This window comes from Acomys russatus, chromosome 15 (assembly GCF_903995435.1).
Source record: "Acomys russatus chromosome 15, mAcoRus1.1, whole genome shotgun sequence".
NCBI classification, from domain to species: Eukaryota; Metazoa; Chordata; class Mammalia; order Rodentia; family Muridae; genus Acomys; species Acomys russatus.
The window spans coordinates 11991346-12013614 of NC_067151.1; the positions used below are offsets into that span (position 1 = coordinate 11991346).

General features: G+C 43.4%; 1 protein-coding gene across 1 annotated transcript in view; it reads left to right on the forward strand.

Annotated features, from left to right (window-relative positions):
• The window catches only part of Mfn1 (mitofusin 1), a 52702-nt gene that overhangs the window by 9928 nt on the left and 20505 nt on the right, over nucleotides 1-22269 (forward strand). The window contains exons 4-9 of the mRNA XM_051157035.1: nucleotides 1435-1597; nucleotides 9908-10032; nucleotides 11229-11337; nucleotides 14117-14224; nucleotides 18112-18265; nucleotides 19408-19475. Coding sequence (XP_051012992.1) covers nucleotides 1435-1597; nucleotides 9908-10032; nucleotides 11229-11337; nucleotides 14117-14224; nucleotides 18112-18265; nucleotides 19408-19475 — 727 coding nt within the window. The remainder of the gene's footprint in view (nucleotides 1-1434; nucleotides 1598-9907; nucleotides 10033-11228; nucleotides 11338-14116; nucleotides 14225-18111; nucleotides 18266-19407; nucleotides 19476-22269) is intronic.

Here is a 22269-nt window from a genome sequence, read left to right on the forward strand (position 1 = left end):
TGTTAGGAAAATTTTTTTAAAAATTTTGTTCCTTTTATTTTATGTGTATCAGTATTTTACCTTCATGAATGTGTATCACACGCATGCAGTGTCTCTGGAGGTCAGAAGACACTGATCCCTGGAACTGAAATATCATACAGTTGTGACCCACTATGGGGGTACTGGAAACTGAACCCAGGTTCTCTACAAGAGTAACCAGCACTCTTTACTGCTGAGCCATCTTTCCAGCAAGGTCATAGCATCCTTCTAAGTTATGGAATCCTACCATTAAAGCCACCGCTGCAGTGAGTAAGGCAGTAATCAGTGCTGCTTACTCCCTGGGCAAGTGAGAAACAATTTTAGTGATGTGAAAGTGTGCACCTTTGAGAGAAGATGCAGTTTTCCAGTAAAGCAGAAGGCTCTGGTTAGCTTCTAAGGGTTGAGTGGATTGACTGAAAGATCTCTGAGGGGCCAAGACATGCTCCTTGGGTTTCAGAAATGTATTGATTACTGTGCTTACATAAGAAATTGCTCAAAACTAGATGACTAAAAATCATTTCATTGTATACAGATTCTTAGTTCAGACAGGACACGGTGGGGACAACTTGTCTTAGTTCCTGAAGATTGGGGCCACTCAACAGTGGAGGGGTGGACTTATTTGGTATCTCCACTCATGTGTCTGCTCCCCGGGCTGGAGTGACTTGGAGACTGAGCTAGAAAGTCTTACCAGACCTTCCATCAGCTTGACTTAACTGTCGCACAGCATTCAGAGTAGTTGACCTCTTCTGTGGCAAGATTCCTAGTGCATGTGACCCCGTAAACAGGAAGGAGCTGCGTTGCCTTTTATGTCCAGCCTTGGAAGCTACCCAGTGTCACTTGTGAAGCAGTCACAGTCTAGCCCAGATGAAAATGGGACATTAGACTTAGTCTTGTGATAGGAAAAATACCACAGAATTTTGATGTTTGTTTTCAAGTTGCCACAAGAAGCAAGCAACAAAAGCTAAGGGAAAGGTCCCCCCCCCCTTACCCCCCAAGACAGGGTCTCTGTGTAGCCCTGGCTGTCCTGGACTCGCTTTGTAGACCAAGCTGGCCTCGAACTCACAGTGATCCCCCTGCCTCTGCCTCCTGAGTGCTGGGATTAAAGGTGTGCACCATCATGCCTGGTTTTGTTTTTTGTTTTTTTTCGGGTACTTTCTAAATGTGCATTGCTGATATTTAACAGTGCTCATCCTTCCTTTTTGACTGTTTGTGTTGTTTTATTTCACTTTGTCTTGTGTAGCTGACTCCCCGATGCTCCTGTCTCCACCTCCCAAGTGCTAGATTACAGGTGCGCTCCATGGTGCACAGGTTGAGGCTGTCTTTTTATGAGAGTGTGGTCTGTGAAGTTGAACTGTGGGAATGTTGGTTTGAGCCCAGCGAAGAACACTTTCACTTCTTGTTTTGCATGTTCCTCAGGACGAGTAGTGGCAAGAGCTCTGTCATCAATGCAATGCTGTGGGATAAAGTTCTCCCGAGCGGGATTGGCCACACAACCAACTGCTTCCTGAGTGTCGAGGGAACGGATGGAGATAAAGCCTACCTTATGACCGAAGGCTCAGATGAAAAGAAAAGTGTGAAGGTAGACCACCAGCCTGTACTGTGCCTGCAAAAACGTAGCAGTTGAAAGATTTTTATATGCTGTCCACATGGCTAGACATGAAAGAACTGGTGATATTTACTTTGACAGCTCGCAAAGCTATTGCTAATATTTTGACTTCTAAAACTGTTTTTCTGTCCAGGTGTGGTGGTGCATGCCTTTAAACCCCAGCACTTGGGAGGCATAGGCAGGGGCAGGGGCAAGGAGATCACTGTGAGTTCAAGGCTAGCCTAGTCTACAAAGTGAGCCCAAGACAGCCAAGATAACACAGAGAAACCCTGTCTCAAACAACAACAACAACAAAAAGTTTTTCTGAGGGCTAGTTACTGGAAATATAATGTTGTTAACCTGTTTTTACTGGAGTATAGGGGAATAGAAATCAGAGCTTCATGCATGCTAGGTAAATTCTGCCACTAGCCTTGCCCTTAACTTTTAAGTAAAAGTAAAACTAAGAGCTTTTCTAAAATTTTATTTTATTTTATGTGTATGAGTGTGTTGCCTGCATATATGTCTACCACATGCATGCAATGCTGTTGAAGGGCAGAAGAAGGCGCTGGACGCCCTGGAACTGCAACTGAGACAGCCGTGAGCAGCTGTGTGGGTGCTGGGAACTGAATGCAGAGCAGGTCTAGAAGGAAGCATGTTCTTCCCCCCAGGCCATCTCTGTAGCCCCACATTAACAGTGTTCTTTTAAAACTGAGATTCAGGAAAAATAGATTATTGTTGGAAAGTTGCTGTTTAATTATTTTATTTTATTTATTTATTTATTTTTGGTTTTTTCAAGACAAGGTTTCTCTATGTAGCCTTGGCTGTCCTGGACTTGCTTTGTAGACCAGGCTGGCCTAGAACTCACAACAACTCACCTGCCTCTGCCTCCTGAGTGCTGGGATTAAAGGTGTGCACCACTGCACCTGGCTTGTTTAATCTTAACTTTCTCATTTGTCTTTTTTTTTTTCTTTTTCCATTTTTTGAGACAGGGTCTCACTATGTTGCCATTTCTGCCCTAGAACTTTCCATGCAGACCACACTGGTCTTGAACTCACAGAGATTTGCCTACCTCTGCCTCCTTGGTGCTGAGATGTAAAGACATGCACCACCATGCCTGGCCTTTGTCCTTTTTAAAACTTTACTTTAGTTCTTTTACCTTAGGAAAGTTACTAAGCTATTGATGAGTAAAAACGGTTTCTGCGACAAGGGCCAGTGTCAGTTTAGGTCCTTGCACATGATAAGAAGAGTTCAACGCCTGAGCTATGTCCCTAGTTCGGTATTTCACAAATTTCTTTTTAAAATTATGGGGGTTTATTGCATTTGTTTATTTTGTGTGCACATGCATGCATATCATATGCACATGTGCATATATTCATGCATGCGTATATGTGTATCCAAATGTCATGATATGCATATGGTGGTCAAAGGACGACTTAGGGGAGTCAGCTCTCCCTTTTCACAGTGTTGGTCCTAGCAAGTGACTTTTACCCTCTGAGCCAACCTACTGACTTTGTTTTATAAACTTTTTTTTTTTTTGGTTTTTCAAGACAGGGTCTCTCTGTGTATCCTTGGCTGTCCTGGACTTGCTTTGTAGACCAGGCTGGCCTTGAACTCACAGCGATCCACCTGCCTCTGCCTCCCAAGTGCTGGGAGTAAAGGCCTGTGCCACCACACCTGCCTTATAAACTTCTTAATTCAGTGTTGTTATATTGTTTCAGCCAATAAAAGAATAAAGAACTAAGAAGTTAGAATGTTTGATGTTAACTTTGGCCTGATAGGAATTAGGGAGGCACTGTTTGTTTTTACAACCTTTTGGATTCAGGCTAAGCAAGTGCTTTACAGCTGAGCCCCACCCCACCCAAGTATTTGTGTGTGTGTGTGTGTGTGTGTGTGTGTCCCTGTGTCCATTCTTCCGTGTACATTTTATGTGCATGTGTGTGTGTATACAAGTGTGCATATGCCTATGGGACTCAGGAGTTGACGTTAGATGTTTTCCTCAATAATCTCCACGTTGTTTTTGCGATGTGGTCTCTCAGTGAATGGGAGCTCACTAATTGATGGCTGGCTGCAAATGCCAGACATCCACCTGCCTCCATCTTGTTTGCACTGCAATTGCCATCATGCAGTGCACGCCTGTTGTTAACTTGGATGCTGTGGGTTGGAACTCAGACCTTCTTTTTTTTTTGTTTTTGTTTTTGTTTTTGTTTTTTTGTTTTTTGAGACAGGGTTTCTCTGTGTAGCCTTGGCCATCCTGGACTCACTTTGTAGACCAGCCTGGCTTCGAACTCACAGCGATCCGCCTGCCTCTGCCTCCCGAGTGCTGGGATTAAAGGCGTGCGCCACCACGCCCGGCCTGGAACTCAGACCTTCTTGCTTGCACAGAGAGAAAGCGTTTTATTGAGCCACCTCCCCAGCCTCCCAACCTCTTTTTCCAATACAATTTTTTCCCCCCAAGACAGGGTTTCTCTGTGTAGCCCTGGCTGTCCTGGACTCACTTTGTAGACCAGGCTGGCCTCGAACTCACAGTGATCTGCCTGCCTCTGCCTCCCGAGTGCTGGGATTAAAGACGTGAGCCACCACGCCCAGCTAGGACTTTATTTTGTACTCAGGACTGGCCTTACATTTTAGAATGTCCTGGTTAGTCTAGGATTCAAGTGTGCTACCATACCTAATCATAGCTACCTTAAATAGAAAGACGTCTCCCACACAAACACAGAAGTTCAGTATTGAAGATACATGTGTCTATGTATGTGTATGTCTGTGTATGCTGGGAATTGAACTTAAGGCTCTGTACATGCTAGTCAAATGCTCTGTCATGGGCCTACATTCCCAGCTAACTATAAGTACGGTCAGTAGTTTAATTCTGCGAGCTTGCCATTCTGGGCTAAGTAGCTCATTCTGTTATTCAGCTTCTTGGACAGTGCACACCCTTCAAATTTGGTATGAAAGAAGAAAAATGAGATGGTTATGAAAATACTCTCCAATTAAAAAAAATTTTTTTTTTCTTTTTGGAATAGAGTCTCATTATTTATCTTTGACTGGCCTGAAATTTTCTGTGTAGACCAGGCTAGCTTCTAACTCACAGAAATGCCTTGCCTCTGCCTCTCAGGTGCTGGGATTAGGCGACTCTCTTTAACCTTCTGACAGACACTTAAAGGCATTGTCTTAATTACCTATGTATTAGTGTGCTACTGCAACCAAGGCAGTTGACAGAAGAAAGAGTTTATTGTGGCTCACAGTTCGTTGGCCATCATGGCAAGGAGCAGAGCAGTGGGCAGGCTTGGTGCTGAGGCAGGAACTGAGCTTGCATGTCATCCACAAGCAAGAACTAGCAGGGAATGGCAGCACACCTCCTCCACGCGCTCACACCTCCTGCCTCTCCCCAGACAGTTCCAGCATCCGTGCACATGAGCCTGTGAGGACTGCTCTCATTCAAACAATCATACGTATCGCTATTTTTAGTTAAAAAACCTGCCAAATTGGAATTTGAATTATTTGTGGTTGGTGAATTATTTGAGTCTTGGGAAAATTTGCTGTGTGATATTTATGGACATGATGTGTCATTTTTCCTGATCTGTGCTCTCTGCCTCAAGCTCTCTCTCTTAAACGTTCTTTGTCTATGTCCCCTTCCCAACCCCTGCCCCAAGCTGAAATGAAGGAGTGGCTCCCTTCAAGGTAATACACTTTTAGTCCTGTACAATAATATTTTATTGGTACAACCATAATAGCTCATTGAGTACCTGTGTTCTCACACTTACTGTTCTGTATTTTGAACACTTAAAATAACTCATGCCTTACACAAAACTCTGGACATAGTGGTGTACTAATATAGAGACAGGCAGATCTCTGTGAGTTCAGCCTTCAAAGCGAGACCTTGTCATAAAACAAAACAAAACCTCTCAAACCTCATCATAGTTCTGTTGAATTTTTTTTTAAAGATTTATTTATTTATTTATTATGTATGCAGTGTTGTCCCTGCATGTGCACCTGCAGACCAGAAGAGGGCACCAGATCTCACTATAGTCACCATGTGGTTGCTAGGAATTGAACTCAGGGCCTTTGGAAGAGAAGGCAGTGCTCTTAGCCTCTGAGCCCTGGATGTTTTGTTTTCTCATTTTAAAAATTAAAAAAAATTTTTTATTTTATTTAATATGAATGAGTGTTTTGCGTGTATAAATGTATGTGTAGCATGTGTGTCCCTGGTGCCTGTGGAGGCCAGAAGAGGGCTTCAGATGCCCTGGAACTAGAGTTATAGATGGTTGTTAGCCACCATGTAGGTAATGGGAATCAAGCCCAGACCTTCTGCAAGTGTAACAAGCACTCTAAACTGCTGAGCCATCAGTTTTGTTTTAAGTGTGTATGTGTGTCTACATGTCTGCATGTATACTAACTCGAATCAGTCATGGTGAACATAGGGACGTATGTGCGCGTGAGTCAGTGGTAGAGGAGGTCAAAAGAGAGCTGGAAACACAGCAGTGTGGGTGCTGGGAACCAAATGCAGGTCTTCTGCCAGAGCAGTGCCCACTCTCACCTGCTGAACCATCTTTCCAGTCTTTTGTTTGTTGTGCTAGGAGGCTAACCTCAGGCCCTCGTGTCAGGCAGGTGGTCTTAAAATCTTTTACTAAGATTGTTGTATAAGCTTATAAATCTATAAAAGCATTTATTAAAGCAAGATACATTAATAACAATGAACCGGAGCTTGGGGAGATGGTTTCGTGGTTAAGATCACTGGCTGTCCTTCCAAAGGTCCCAGGTACCATTCTGGCACCTGCATGATAGATCATTACGTTTGTAACTCCAGTTTCAGGAGACCTAACACTTTTTCTTAACCTTACTGAGCACCAAGCATGCAGATGGTACAAGGAAAACATGCTGACAAAACACCCATGCATATAAAAAATAAAGTAAAAACAAATTTAAAAAAGTACAAAACACTCATGCACATTAAAAAAAAAAAAGCCAGGTGTGGTGGCGCACGCCCTTAATCCCAACACTTGGGAGGCAGAGGCAAGTGGATTGCTGTGAGTTCAAGGCCAGCCTGGTTTACAAAGGAGTCCAGGACAGCCAGGGCTACACAGAAAACCCTGTCTCAAAAAACCAAAAATAAACAAAACAAAACAACAACAACAAAAAAACCCCAACTTAACAAAAGTACAGAACATTGCCACTGTGGACATTTATTTCAGCCTCATTCAAGACTTTTGAGTACATTTGATAAATAGATGTTTCTCTATCCCCATTTTTTTTGAGGGGGTGTATGGGTATTTTTGTCTGCTTGTATGTCTATATATCACATGGGTGAAGTGCTTTTTGAAGTCAGAAGAAAGTGATGCCCCCTGGGGTTGGAGTGGGTGGGTGGGTGCTAGGAAGGACATCCAAGTCCTCTGCTGGAACAGTCAGTACTCTTAACCACTGAGCCATCTCTCCCACCTCTGCCTCTTTCTTTCTTTCTTCTTTTTTTGTTTTTTTGAGATGAGATTTATCTCCTGGACTCAATTTGTAGACCAGGCTGTCCTCGAACTCACAGTGATCCACCTGCCTGCCTTAGAATGCTGAGATTAAAGGTGTGCACCACCATGTTAATTTCTTTTTTAGAGAAAGGATCACATGTAGTCCAAGCTGGCCTTGAACCTGCTATGTAGCCAAATATGACCTTTTTACCACCCAGATCCCGTAGTTACTGAAGTGTCATGTGCCACCACATTCTGTTTATGTGGTTCTGAGGAGAAAGCATAAGGTCAGGTACCACTAATTGAGCCGCATTCCCAGCCCTTAAACTACATGCTTTTAGTAAAACCATAGTGTATGTGTACTGTATCCTTTCCTTAATTGATTCTCTAATTTACCTTTAAGCCCCTTGTGCTGTTTTAACACATGAGTTACATTAAGTATGCACATTGGTTTCATAAGCTAATAGACCCTGAGAAGTCATCTCGAGAAATAAGTACAGTTTGGGATTTAAATGACAAGGGTCTCAAGAAGGTTTTTGTGCATAGCTGCCTGTTGAGAGAAAAGAAAATTCTTTCTTCAAGACAGATTTGGCTCTGCCTCACAGATTTCAGTTGTAATGTCCAAGTTGTGAAACCCCCAAAGACCACCAGGAATCAGCCGAATGCAAATCACACTGGGTCTCCTTATTTGTCAAACTCAGAGCTTGGACTGCCAGCCCCCTCATGAGGAGGGAAGATGGCAGCCCCTAGTGCTAGGGGAACAGGGTTTTAAAGGAAAAAACTGCGGGGTGGAACCAGTTCCAAGGCGTTTCCAAGCCTTGTTGTTACATGATAGAATAGAGGGGTACAGGAAAGTTGCCTTTAATCTGATTGGCTGGGGGACCAGGGCCAGACCCATTTTTTGTTTGTTTTGGTCACTGTGACCTGTAGCTCTGATTAGTTGGTACCGGGTGCAAGCTCCTAGGAATGGTTGCTAGCTGTTTGTTTGTGGCTCTCCCTGGAAACTCCCGGGGGTGGGGGTGGGGGTGGGTCAGGTGCTCAGACCCTGAACACAAAATGGTGTTGGTTTGGTCTCTACACAGTGTGGCACTCACAGCTGTAATCTAGTGCTCATGAAGCTTAGGCATGAGGAGAGACATGAGTTTGGCCAGTATGGGCTAGAGTGACACCTTGCCTCCAAAGAGCAAAGAGATTTGAATTGGCCTCTCGGGTGTTTAAACTGATTTTAGTAACATGTTTTCTAAACGATTTCCCCAGTATACCCATTATAACTAAGCAATACCAGAGGAACCAGAAAATACATATTTGTAAAGCAACAGACTCCCACCCCCACCCCTAGGATTTCTCTGTGTATTCTTGGCTGGCCTGGAATCATTCTGTAGACCAGGCTGGCCTTGAACTCATGGAGCTCCTCCTGTCTCTGCCTCCCAAGTGCTGGGACTAAAGGCGTGTGTCCCACCACCAGGCTCCATAACTCATTCTTTACTATAAAATCCATCAGGAGTTTCACTGGGCTGTTACTAGTGTCCTATTTGTTAGGTATTTGTGTGTAAAACTAAAGTATAATTTGGGGGCCCTTTTCTAGTACCCTCTCTAGCTCCCAAATAATGAAATGGAGACATTAGATTTATTCAACGAGCTTTAAAGCACTAGAGCTGGACAGATACTCGTCTGTTCTAACCCTCTATGCTAGTCTGCTGACTTCCAGCCACACACCTGGAGTTACTTGCCATATTGGTTGCGCCTGGGCTGGTTCTGCTCCATCAAGTCGGTCCTCGTGGTGACGTCCTCTCTCCTCCTTCTTCCTCCTCTTTACTTCGTGGTCCCTACCTGAGGTCCCTTGACTGGCAACAGAAGCCCAGCCTCCCGTCCTCTCTGTTGCCCAGCTATAGGCTGCTAGGCTTCTTTATTAATCAATCAGAAATAATTGGTGATAATTATACAACTTTAATATAGGAGATTCTTCATAGAAATGACAATGTCCATGTCCAGACTGTAATCAGATCTCGGGGCCCAGAAATCAGCTCTGAATACAGAGCACACTAGACCAATCCCCAATATTTATGTTTCCAAACCCTGATTGTTTTCTAGTTGGTAAGAGTAAACTTTTGAAGGAAAATTTTTTTGTATTTGGTTATTTTAAAACCCAGGCTTTTTTGGATCTGGAGAGATGGCTCAGTGATAAAGAGTGCTGGCTAAAAGCAAAAACAAGCAAAAACAACCCCCCCCCCAAAACCAAAAGCTGAGTGTGGTGGTGCATGCCTTTAATTCCAGCACTTGGGAGGCAGAGGCAGGCAGATCTCTGAGTTCTAGGCCAGCCTGGTCTACAAAACGAGTCCAGGAAAGCCAAGGCTATGCAGAGAAACCCTGTCTCGAAGGGGGGTGGGGGGAAAGTGCTGGCTGCTCTTTCAGACGACCTGTGTTTATTTCCCAGCGCCCACATAAAACAGCTCATAACCATCTGTAACTCCAGTTCCAGGAGTCTGATGCCCTCTTCTGGCCTCTGTGGGCACCAGGCACGCATACGATACACTGAGACACATGCAAACAAAATACCCAGACACTTAAAAAATCTCTCTCACTCACACACATACACCCACCTCATATTTCTCAAGATTGTTCAGGTGGTTTTATTTCAAGCCATTTGAATTTCAACTTTCCATTTTACAAAAATAGGTACTACTCATCTGGGCGTACCTGTAAGTCCAGCACTGAAGAGGCAGAAATAGCACAGCGAGAGCAAGGCCAGCCTGAGCTACAGTTAGTTAGCGCTAGTGTGGGTTAAAATAGATGTTGTGGCAAATGGTAGCGTTGTTAATTTTATTGAACCTTTTTTCTTTCCTTCCCACTTTAGACAGTTAATCAGCTGGCACATGCCCTCCATATGGACAAAGACTTGAAAGCTGGCTGTCTCGTGCATGTGTTTTGGCCCAAAGCTAAATGTGCCCTCTTGAGAGATGACCTGGTTTTAGTAGACAGGTAAATCTACATATGATAAAGCTGTTAATCACACTGTTGTGATCAAATACCTGATGACAAAAAGCCGTTTGAGTGGGGAAGGAAGGGTTTATTTGCCCCGCAGTTGGAGGCTGTCCTCATCCTTGCAGGGAAGGTGTGCAAGAGCAGCATCAGCAGGGGCAGGGGGCTGTTTTCATATTGGACCTGCAGTTAGGAAGTGAGGGTGGGTCCTTGTTTCTGCTCTGGCTTTCTCCCTTTTCATTTAGCTGGAAAGTCTAGGAGGTTTCTGAAGAATGGTTTTAGAATTTTTCCATTGCTTTTATTGTTGTTGTTGTTATTATTATTATTAATTAATTAAATTTTTTTGAGACAGGGTTTCTCTGTGTAGCCTCGGCTGTCCTGGACTCTCTTTGTAGACCAGGCTGGCCTCGAACTCAAAGTGATCCACCTGCCTCTGCCTCCCAAGTGCTGGGATTTAAGGTGTGCACTACCACCTCCTGGCTTGTTTGGTTTTTGTTTGTTTTGTTTTGTTTTTTCAGTTTTTGTTTGTTTTTTCAAGACAGGATTTCTCTGTGTTAGTCTTGGCTATCCTGGACTCACTTTGTAGACCAAACTCACATCGATCTGCCTGCCTCTGCCTCTCGAGTGCTAGGATTAAAGGTGTGCGCCACTACGCCTGGCTTGGCTTTTTTTTTTTTTTTTTTTTTTTTTTAAGATTTATTTATTATTATGTATACAGTGCTCTGCCTCCATGTTCACCGGGATGCCAGAAGAGGGCATCAGAACTCATTATAGATGGGTGTGAGCCACCATGTGGTTGCTGGGAATTGAACTCAGGACCTCTGGAGGAGCAGGCAATGCTCTTAACCTCTGAGCCATCTCTCCAGCCCCTTGTTTTGTTTTTTTAAAGGTGTACTTCTAGGTGTTTTCATCTCTACCTGATTGGAACAATTTAATGCTATTTACCTAATCTGTTTTATCATTGATACTTCTTTTCCCTTTTTAGCATAAAAGATTGAAGTATTGATGTATGTTGCTCATTTTGTCAAAAACATTAAAGATTTCTAGACATCAGAATGATGACTGAGAAAATTTCTGCCTTTTGGACTTCAAAGGATAGAAAGGGATTTTTATTTGTTTGTCTTGATTTTGAATCTATAACTACATTTTGCTTTAATGAGCATTTTGTGATGCAGTGTTTGCTTCCTTGCCATTAGCCCAGGAACAGATGTCACCACAGAGCTGGACACCTGGATTGATAAGTTCTGCCTCGATGCTGATGTCTTTGTTTTGGTTGCAAACTCAGAATCAACACTGATGAACACGGTAGGATTTATTCTTACTGCTGTGCTTGGGTGGCATCCAGCTGACTTCTGTAAAGAGAGGGAAGTTCCCGTGGTACACTAGAAACTAAAGGCCTGTACTTCCCTGGCACCAGAGCTGGTGCTGACCTGCTATAGTGCTAGCTGGTTGCAGTAGCAATCTAGGGCTCTATGGATTTAGCACCTACGAAGTTTATGGGTTTAAGGTGATACAAGCGTGATACTGGCACTCACTCTGTGTGTTTGCTGGAAGAGCACAGACGCTAAGGTTGTTAAGGTGTTTACCTATGAGCCTTTAATAGAATCTAAACCATCCCCCTCCCCCTCTGGCTTGCCTGTCACGCATCAGGCAGAGCCTTTTCTCTTCAAGTTCTCATCCTTTTCCAGCTTGATGCACTATAGGCTCAAAGCTTCTCTGTGTATGTCATGAGTGGAAGGTTCTTTATCCAAGTGACCAGGTTCAGGCCAAGTGAACTTTGAGAGTGTAGATGTCTCCTATGCAAAACAGTAACATGCGATTAAATTGTTATTCACCAAAAACGGGTGAGTAGCTGAGCACCATTGTAACCAAGATGTCACCAGTAAGGCCTACTTTGGTTTTGTTTGTTTGGTTGGTTTTTGTTTTTTGTTTTTTCGAGGCAGAGTTTCTCTGTGTAGCCTTGGCTGTCCTGGACTCGCTTTGTAGAACAGGCTGGCCTCGAACTCACAGTGATCCACCTGTCTCTGCCTCCCTAGTGCTGCGATTAAAGGCGCCACCACTGCCCAGAGCCTGCTTTGTTCTTAGGGTCTTAGTATCACAAACACCAGGCTTGTGTTGTAATGTTGGTAATGGCTTGTAAGCTCGTTCTGTGAGAAACTGCCTGAGTGTTTGAGATATTGTAGAGGACTGCCATCTATTGGGAGATGGCCGAGTGGCAAGTCTTTGCACAGCTTTTAGGGATGGACATGACTAGGAGTGACAAAGTGAAAGAGAAAGGGCAGACATATAAGCACGGGAAGGCTGGGATTGGGGAACTGGCTTCTCTGATGGAGAAACACAGCCCCGTGAGTGCTCAGTGTGCTAATTAATATGTGCAACAGAGAGGCCAGGGCTGTGGCATACAGCTGAGTAAAGAGGTGGGGCTATTGCAGACAGATAAGGGCAGAGGTATCCTACACAGCTGAACAAGGAGACAGGGTCAGGAGCAGCAGTCTCTAAAGGGGAGCAGTCTTCATGTTATAAATATCTCAGGGGCGCGGGGAGACAGCCATGGTGGACATTTCCACACACACTGTTGACATCCCCACGTAGACATAGAAAGGCTTTGCCATTTTCCTGAGCCTATCCTGGAGGATTCTTTTCCATTTTCCTCTGTGTCTGAGGCCCATGCCAAACCTCACACACTCACCAGGGAATTCACTCCCTCAGGGCTTCCTCCAGTCCTCACAGATGACCAGACTTCTCGGTTTCATTCTGACTTTGGTGCCTTTGTTTATGCTATTTTATTCTCATTTGTTTTCTCTCTTTGATGGTAGGAACCAAACTTAAGACTGTGCACGTGTTAGACAAATACTGTCTCTGAGCTACAGCACCAATCCTATTGATGCTAATTTTTTTAAGGTTTATTTTATTTATTTATTATGTATACAGCACTCTGCCTGCATGTATGCCTACATGACAGAAGAGGGCATTAGATCACATTATAGAGCCACCATGTGGTTGCTGGGAATTGAACTTGGGACCTTTGGAAGAACAGACGGTGCTCTTAACCACTGAGCCATCTCTCCAGCCCTTGATGCTATTTATTTTACTTGCAGTTAATCCACTTCTGAACTGGGTGTAGTCACATATGTCTGAATCCCCACATTTGGATATTGAGGCAGGAGAATCAGATACTTAAGGCCATCTTTGTTGCGTAGTGAGTTCAGGGCCAGTTTGGACTGTGTGAGACCCTGTTAACAATATGTCCAAACCCATCACTTTCACCAATTACTTCCTTTGTGGAGCTTTTTCTATTTTCAACTAGTTAGGACATCTCCTTGCTCTGAATAGAGGCAACACTTATTTTACAGTATTTATATAGTGTTCTTCACTTGAACTTTGCCAAAAGGCCAAGAGGTAGTTTAGAGAATATTTGCTCTGTTTAATAACAGTTCGTACAGGTGTCTTACATTGCTAAACTATGTAGTTCCTTTTTTATTTTTTATTTTTTGGCTTTTGGTTTTATGAGACAGGGTTTCTCTTTGTAGCTTTGGCTATCCTGGACTCGCATTGTAGACTAGGCTGGCCTTGAACTCACAGCCACCCACCTGCCTCTGCCTCTTGTGTACTTGCTACCTTTTTTGGGGGGGGGGGCAGGGTCTCATTATGTAGCTCTGGCTTATCTGAAGCTAACTGTGTAGAATCAGGCTGGCCTCAAACTCACAGAGAGTTGTTTACCTCTACCTTGGATTAAAGGTGTTCTGCTGCTACAACCAGCAACTTAGTTAACTCTTAAAAATGATTTGAAGTGACGTTTAACAGCTGCGTTTGTTATCAAATAGTCATTCTTACACGTCCACACTTACAGATTGATAAGTATTAGTTGAATTTCAAGAGAGACCTGGCAAGAGCAGGAAACCCTTCCCACTGGCCTAATGTTTCGGTTTCTGAGGGAAAGGTGAGTGCTTACAGGGGTCTTAGGATCCTGTATCTCAGATGCTAATCACTGTGCGTGAAATGGTTTAGACTTTTAAGTTAAAAGGTTTCGATTATAATGTAAATAGAAAATATTTCTGAAAGTGTTGTTCTTGTTATTTTTCAGGAGAAACATTTTTTCCATAAGGTCAATGAACGACTCTCAAAGCCAAACATTTTCATTCTGAACAATCGCTGGGATGCCTCTGCCTCAGAGCCGGAGTCCATGGAGGATGTACGTCTGCACCTTTGAACTGCTGTCATGGAGGGTTATCTGCGAGAACAACACACTTAAGAGGAAGTTGTGAGACGTTCTCTGATTGTGAAAATAGTAGGACTATAGCTGGGCCTAATCCCAGACTCAAGGTGTAGGCAACAGAATCAGGAGTTCAAGCTATGTAATAAGCAGTAGTTTGAGGCCAGCCTGAGCTATATTAGTCTCTGTCTGAAAAACACTAAAAGAAAAAAATAAGAGTATGATTTTAGAAAATGTATAAGGGTTTGTGATAGGTATTTGAAATATTAAGCTACTGTTTATTTTATAACTTGAAACTTCTTTTTATTTCACTTTTCTCTCTCTCTCTTTTTGGTTTTTTGAGACAGGGTTTCTCTGTGTAGCCTTGGCTGTCCTGGACTCACTTATTAGACCAGGCTAGCCTTGAACTCAAAGCAATCCATCTGTATCTGCCTCCTGAGTGCTGGGATTACAGGTGTGCACCACCACGCCCAGCTTCTCTCTCTCTCCCTTTCCCCCTCTTTTCCGAGACAGAGTTTCTCTGTGTAGCCTTGGCTGTTCTGGACTCACTTTGTAGACCAAGTGGACCTTGAACTCACAGTGATCTGCCTGTCTCTGCCTCTCGAGTGCTAGGATTACAGGCATGCGCCACCACGCCCGACTCTCTTTTTTTAAGAGAAGACTTATTTATTTATTATTTATACCTGCATATGTATGCCTGTGCGCCAGAACAAGGCTCTAAATCTCATTGCAGATGATTGTGAGCCACCATGTGGTTGCTGGGAATTGAACCCAGGACCTGTGGAAGAGCAACCGCTACTCTACATCTCTGAGCCATCTCTCTAGCCTCATGCTGTGCTCTTTTCATATGTAGATGTTTTGCCTGCATGTATGCACCGCTCACATGCCTGATGCCAAAGGAGACTAGAATAGGGTAGTGGATCCCCTATAAACTGGAGTTATAGACGGTTGTGAGCTCTCATGTGGCTGTTGGACATTGGACTCACGTCCTCTGGGAGAGCAGCTATATTCTCAGTCAGCCCCATGTTTAACTTTTTATTAGCATATAAAATGTCTAACAGAAAAAGTGCCTGCCTGAATCTTTAGTGGTTGGCTTAATGGCTTTTCATAGATTTCACATACCTGCCTAGAATGTGAATGAAACAACTAAGCATGCATGCCTCACACCCAGAGCTGCTTGAGCCCTTTGACGGCTTTCTGTTTTGTCTTTTTGCTTTGCTTTTGATATGGAGTCTCTTGTAGCACAAACTGGCCTCAAACTAACTGAGATTTGCCTTTAACACACACACACTCTCTCTCTTTTAAGTTTTTTTAAGACAGGGTTTCTCTGTGTAGCCTTGGCTGTCCTGAACTCACTCTGTAGACCAGGCTGGCCTTGAACTCACAGCGATCTGCCTGTATTTGCCTCCTGAGTGCTGGAATTAAAGGCGTGCACTACCTGCCTTTAACTCTTGATCCTCCTAGCTAAGCCTTCTTAGTGCTGGCATCACAGGTGTGTGCCACCTGGTTTATATGGTGCATGGGACTGAGCCTTGCCTGCTAGGTAGGCATTCTGCAGGATGAGCTATATTCTCCATGCAGTTTTAGAAAGAATCTGGTATTTTAAGAGCCAAGTGTGGTAGTGCATATCTTTTGAACCCAACACTTGAGAGCAGTGGTTCTCCATCTTCTTAATGGTGCAGCTCTTTAATACAGCTCTTCGTGTTGTGGTGCCCCCTTTGATGGTTTGAATAGCTTGGTCCATACACTCATGTGTTTGAATGCTTGTCCCATAGGTGGTGGCACTATTAGGAGGTGTGGCTTTGTTAGTGTAGGTGTGGCCTTGTTGGAGGAACTGTGTCACTGTGGGTGCGGGCCTTAGGTCTCATATATATGCTCAAGCTCTGCCCAGTGTAAGTCAGTCTCCTCCTGGCTGCCTTACTCTCAGCTTCTTCTGCAGCACCATGTCTGCTGCACACTGCCATGCGTCCCGCCATGATGACAGTGGACTGAACCCCTGAAATTAAGCCAGCCCCAGTTAAGTGTCTTTATAAGAGTTACCTTGGGGATGTTGTCTCTTCAGGGCAATAAAACCTAAGCTGAGACATTCCCCACCATAAAATTATTTTGATACTACTTTTAAACTGTAATTTTGCTATTGTTATGAATTGTAATATAAATATACAATATGCAGGATATCTGATATGTGATCCCAAAAGAGTATCAGTACAGGTTGAGATCCACTGCTCTAGACAGAGACAGGTAGATCTCTAAGTTTGAGGCCAGTCTGGTCAGAATAGTGAGTTCCAGGCTAGCCAAGGCTATACAGTGAGATTCTGTCTCAAAAAATGAACATAAAATAAACAACCAAAAGCAGTTGATGTATGTGTTGGTCAATTTTTTATTATTACAATGAAGTTGAGACTGTCCAAGCCTGCAATTTATGGTGCGAGTGTGACTCACAGAAAGAGCAGCTCGTTGTAAGGTAGCCCAGAGCAGGGGGTGGGGCAATGTGCAGGCCTGCCCTTCCTGACTTCCCACTTCCAAAGAAAGGACCTCACAGACACGCCAGAGAAATGCTCCTAGTCTTCTAGGTCTTTCTCCGTCTAGTCAGTATTAACTGTCACAGCATATAAGTAGTGTTATTTAATTTTTTTCTATGTGTTTCTGATTTTAGTTGTATGGTTTATAAGATGAAACATTGTTCCTGGAACTGGAGTTTCAGACAGGTATAAGCTGCTATGTGGGTGATAGGAATTGAATCCAGGTCCTCTGGAAGAGCAGCCTGTGCTCTTAACTGCTGTGCTATGTTCCAGCCCCTGTGGCATTACTCTTAAAGGAATTGCAGAATTGGGAGATCCTCACAGAATAGTTGATTAGCTTGGCATTTCTCTTTAGCTTAATTTTCTTTTTCTTTTGTTTCTGTTGTGAGACAGTGTGCCCCTGTTGTCTAAGCTGGTCTTGGACTCTCAGCTGTCAGCCTTCTGAGTGCTGTGATCCATCATTTGCATGGACCACCAAACCCTCTGCAGTAGTGGCTGCATGTGTGCCAGGCAAACATTCTACTGACTGAGCTACATTCCAGCTCCAGTTTCCGTGTTCTTTTGACATTTTGTTTGTTTTGTGGTTTTGGTCTTTTGAGACAGAGTTTCTCTGTGTAGCCTTGGCTGTCCTGGACTCACTTCGTAGACCAGGCTGGCCTTGAACTTCCAGAGATCTGCCTGCCTCTGCCTCTGCCTCTGCCTCTGCACCACCACTGCCTGGTATTATTATAGTCTTAATATAACGTTTATTAAGTTTTCCCATGCACTTAGATAGGCGTTAGTACTTGTTTATGATGTCTTGTAATGGTTGGGTAGTGTTTGATGTTCAGAGGGGAGATTATTAAGTAGAGATTTCCTGCCTCCAAGGATCAGGCTCCAGTTGCTGAACTCTCTTGCATTTATTAAGGACATAGGAGCAGTTAATGCATGTCACTGTATGAGTGTGACCACAGCAGCTTATAGAAGAAAGTTTATTTGGGCTCTGGTTCCGGAGGGGTAAAAGTCTGTCATGGTAGGGAGGCAAGTTACAGGCATGGCGGCTGGAGCCGAAGCTGACGGCTTTGGTTTTGAACTGCAGGCATGAAGAACAGAGCAAATAGGAGTAGGAGAGGCCTTCAGTTCTCAAAGCCCACCCACTGTGACCCTTGCTCTGGCAAAGCCAAACTCCTAAGCCCCCCTGAACAGTGCCACTAACTGCGTATCAAGTATTTAAAATCCCAAGCAGACATTTCTCATGCAAAGCACCATAGTCACTATTTAGTACGGTGTAATATAGGCCTGTGGTGGTTGATTATTATTATTTCTGTTTTGTTTAAATTGTTAAAATTCCTGTGCTACTTGCAGGTGCGCAGACAGCACATGGAAAGATGCCTTCACTTTTTGGTAGAAGAGCTCAAAGTTGTGAGTCCTTTGGAAGCTCGGAATCGGATCTTTTTTGTTTCAGCCAAGGAAGTTCTCAACTCCAGGAAGCATAAAGCCCAGGGGATGCCAGAAGGCGGTATGTAGTAATCGCTGTTTCCTTCTTGAGTGTAGATTTAGACTATAACAGAATAGTAGCAGGTGAAACTCATATCTTGTCCCCTGCTTACCTGGAGCTTCAGTGATGTGTGCTCAACTGGGTTACAGTGCGATTCTATGGCACCTGTTAATCACACTGTTCTGAGTAGTGTGGTACGAATGCATCATCCCAAGAGTCTTCCTTGTGTTCAGTGTATTCAGAACAACTGTCTTAGTAGCTGGCGTGTAACTGCACAGCTGTGCTGTAGGACCCTTATTGTATTGAAGAATGGCTCAAATGGAGAGTGCCTACTGGTGCAGGCAGTTTAGTCACACCCAATGGAGGTCACAAAGGTGAAATGCTTGATAAAATAAAGATCGTTAGATTCTACAGAAAGAACAAATCTGTCAAACTGAAGATGCAAAATAAATTTGTGCTAATATGTCAATATACCTCTAACTTCAAAGAAACACTCAGTATGTACATAAAGGCCCTTATAAGAGGGCATTGACTTTATGTATGTATATAGAAGGTAAAACATAGTGTCCTAGTTAGATTTCTGTCAATTTGACACAGGCTAGGATCCTTTGGGAAGAGGATATTTGAGTTGAAGGAATGCCTCTATCAAATTGGCCTGTGGGAAAGTCTGCGGTACACTTTCTTGATTAGTGATTAATGTCAGAGGGCCAGCCCACTGTGGGTACTGCCACTGTGGCCAGGTAACCTAGGTGGTATAAGAAAGCAAGTTGAACTAGCCCTGGAGAGCAAGCCAGTCAGCAACATTCTTCTATGGCAGCTGTTTTGGTTCCTGCCTTGACGTAACTGTAAGATGGACTATGATGGCAACAAGTAAGCCAAGTTTACTCTCCAAGTTGTTGTATTTGATTATGGTGTTTTATCACAGCAATAGAAAGCAAACTAATACACACAGCATAATCTAGGCTTTTATATTCTGCATTTTCCAGCATCCATGAAAAGTCTTGGAACATCTATGCCATGGGTAAAGGGCGTTTATTATACTAGATTAAAAACTCTTTTCCTGTGGCAGGCGTGATGGTACAAGGTAAAGTAGCATGGGCTGCATCTAAGACTTGCCTCACAAAAGCAAAACAATAAAATCAAACCTTTTGCCTGTGTTATAGGTGGGGCACTTGCAGAAGGATTTCAGGCAAGATTACAGGAGTTTCAGAATTTTGAACAAACTTTTGAGGTAGGAATTTAATTACTACTGGCTTATTCATAGCACTGGTCAGAGAGTACTATCGTCGTCACTGTCTACCTTTGTCAATAACCTCTGCTGTTATTAAATGTAGTCCTGACAACAGCAAGTGAAACAAGAAAAAAATGAAGAGAAGAAGCCCCTGCAGAAAGAATGACCTGTAAGAATTGAGAAAGCTGTGTTTTGCTTATATGTTTATAAATGAAAAAGTGGTCTAGTTTTGCTTGTGTTGTGCACTGAATGGCATTCCTTGTCTTCATACATGTGGAGCAGGAACAAACAGCCATTGCTGTTGGAGTAGACGATGGTTGCCTGGTGACAATTCAAAAAACTGAATTGAATTTCCTTCCTCCGAGATGACCCTGAATTGTGTCAAGGTGACACAATACTAGCCAGCAGAGAGGGAAATTGATCTTGGGTTATAGGCATTTGATCCCCCCCCCCTAAATTTAAAACTCAACCTATGTTCAAATGAAATGTTCTTTGGATGTTGGCATTTTGTTTTTGTTTTTGTTTTTTGTTTTGGTGTTTTGTTTTTCGTTTTTCGAGTTTCTCTGTGTAGCTTTGACTGTCTTGGACTGGCTTTGTAGACCAGGGTGGCCTCAAACTCGGCAGTGATCTGCCTGCCTCTGCCTCTGCTGGGATTAAAGGCGTGTGCCACCATGCCCAGCTTAGGCTGAATTTTTTAAATTAATAGTTTGCTTATTTTTCCCTAATGTTTAATTTGGTGGTTGATGAAGATGAAGTGTTTAAAAGGAATCGATGTCACCTGCTTTTGTTAAGGACCCCTGGATAGCAACAGGTCTCTTTTCAGGCCAAGCCATGGGATGCATGAATCTTAGCATCTCAGAGACCATTCACTGTCTCTTCCCCTTTTGCTGAAAAATCTGTGAATCTGATCTTATCAGTTAACTTCATCCGTGTGGAATATGTAGAGTTACACTAGCCCCCCTCCCACTATGCATCACTTTCTTTCACCAAGTCAAACACTGTTTTGCTATATTCATTATTAGCTCATGGTACACATTTTGATTTCCTAAAATATCTTCTAGACTAGATTGGACTAAAAAACATAGATCTTGTGCTGTTGAGCACTGGATGTCAGACCTGGCTGATCAACAGAACATGGGACAGGGTGCCTTGGAAAACACAGGTTTCCAGAGAGATTGTTCCTGTTGATCTAAGCTTGGCTTAGGAGTGAGTGTGTGTGTGTGTGTGTGTGTGTGTGTGTGTGTGTGTGTATCCAAAGCTCCCAAACTGTAATCCGCAATCTGACTTAAGAATAACCATATATCTATATATATCCACACACAGTTTGTAGTGCTATGCTAGGCAGTGGTTCTACCATTGAGCTCCATCCGTGTGCCTGTTTTAGAAGTTATTTTATTAGTATCTCTCTTCCTCCCTCCCTCCTTCCCCATGTCCCTCCGTGTGTGTGTGTGTGTGTGTGTGTGTGTGTGTGTGTGTGTGTGTGTGTACGGGGGGAGAGAGAGAGAGCGGAAGGGAGGGAGGGAGGGATGGACGGACAGACAAACAGAGATATATTCCTTTGAGTGTAGGTATATGTGTCAATCAGAGGACAACTTGGGCTCACATGATTGGATTCAGTTGTCCAGCTTTCATGTCAAGCACATTACCTGCTAAGCCATCTTGCTAGGCTTGTTTTGTCATTGCTGCTGTTTTCTTGAGACTGGGTTTTGCTATATAGCTCAGTTTGTTCCTGAACTCTTGCTAAGTAGGCTAGTCTGACCTCCAACTCACAGTTCTCCCTGACCCCCAAGTGCTGGCATTATAGGTGTGTGCCACCATGCCTAGATCTAAAGTATTTTTAGAAGAAACTTGGGCAGTTCATTTTTAGAAGTTGTGATAGGGTACTCTGGTTTCTCTTTAAATCATAACTCCTTCCCTGTTTAAGATTTATGACTTTCATTTGGGAGTCTATATGCTATGAATGGAAAATTTGTTCATGAGCTGTTGTGTTAGGTAAGATTATGTGATATGTCAGGGTTTATAGGTTAAAGCTCTGGTTACAGCTGGGCATGGTGGTGCATGCCTGTAATCCCAGCATGTAGGAGGCAAGGCAAGGAGCTTGCAAATTGGAGGTGAGCCTAGACTAAATACAAGATCTTGTTTCACAAAACCACAAAGAAAATAAACTAAAACCTGTTGTTAAAGGAGACTCATAATTATGTGACCTGATCAGTTTATTAAGTTTTTTATCTCTGCATACCTTACAGAGAAGGACAAGATCATTTCTTAGTGGTTGGATTGAATTGTCAGTTTTTTCTCAGAAATTGGGGGGAAAAGACTTTATTTGAGAGAGGGGAGGTGAATGTGTTTGGGGGTTGTCATTGGAGGCCAGAGGTGGTGTCAGTGCCTTGGCGCTGTGTTACAGTTGGCTGTCTGCTGCCTCACCTGGGCACTGAGAACCAAGCCCGAGTCACCGGCAAGAGCACTGTACAGTACACTTAAGCACTGGTGCTCTCCAGCCCAGGCATTTCTTTTTAAATCAGTTTTGGTAACTTAAGATTTCTTAGAAATTGATTAATTTCAGAGAGCCTAAAATTCAGTAGCATAAAGTTACATTTGTTGGTTTGCCAATGACTATAATTGCTTTGATTTTTTTTTTCAAAACTTGAACCCCGTGCTTTGGTTAATTATCAGTTGATAATTATCACTGTGAAGTCTACTCTGTAAGGTCTTTGTTAGTTGAGCTGATCTCCCCTCTGCTTTTTAAGAAAAGGCTTATGATTGTGGATTTATCTTTGGGTATGTTCCGTGGGTT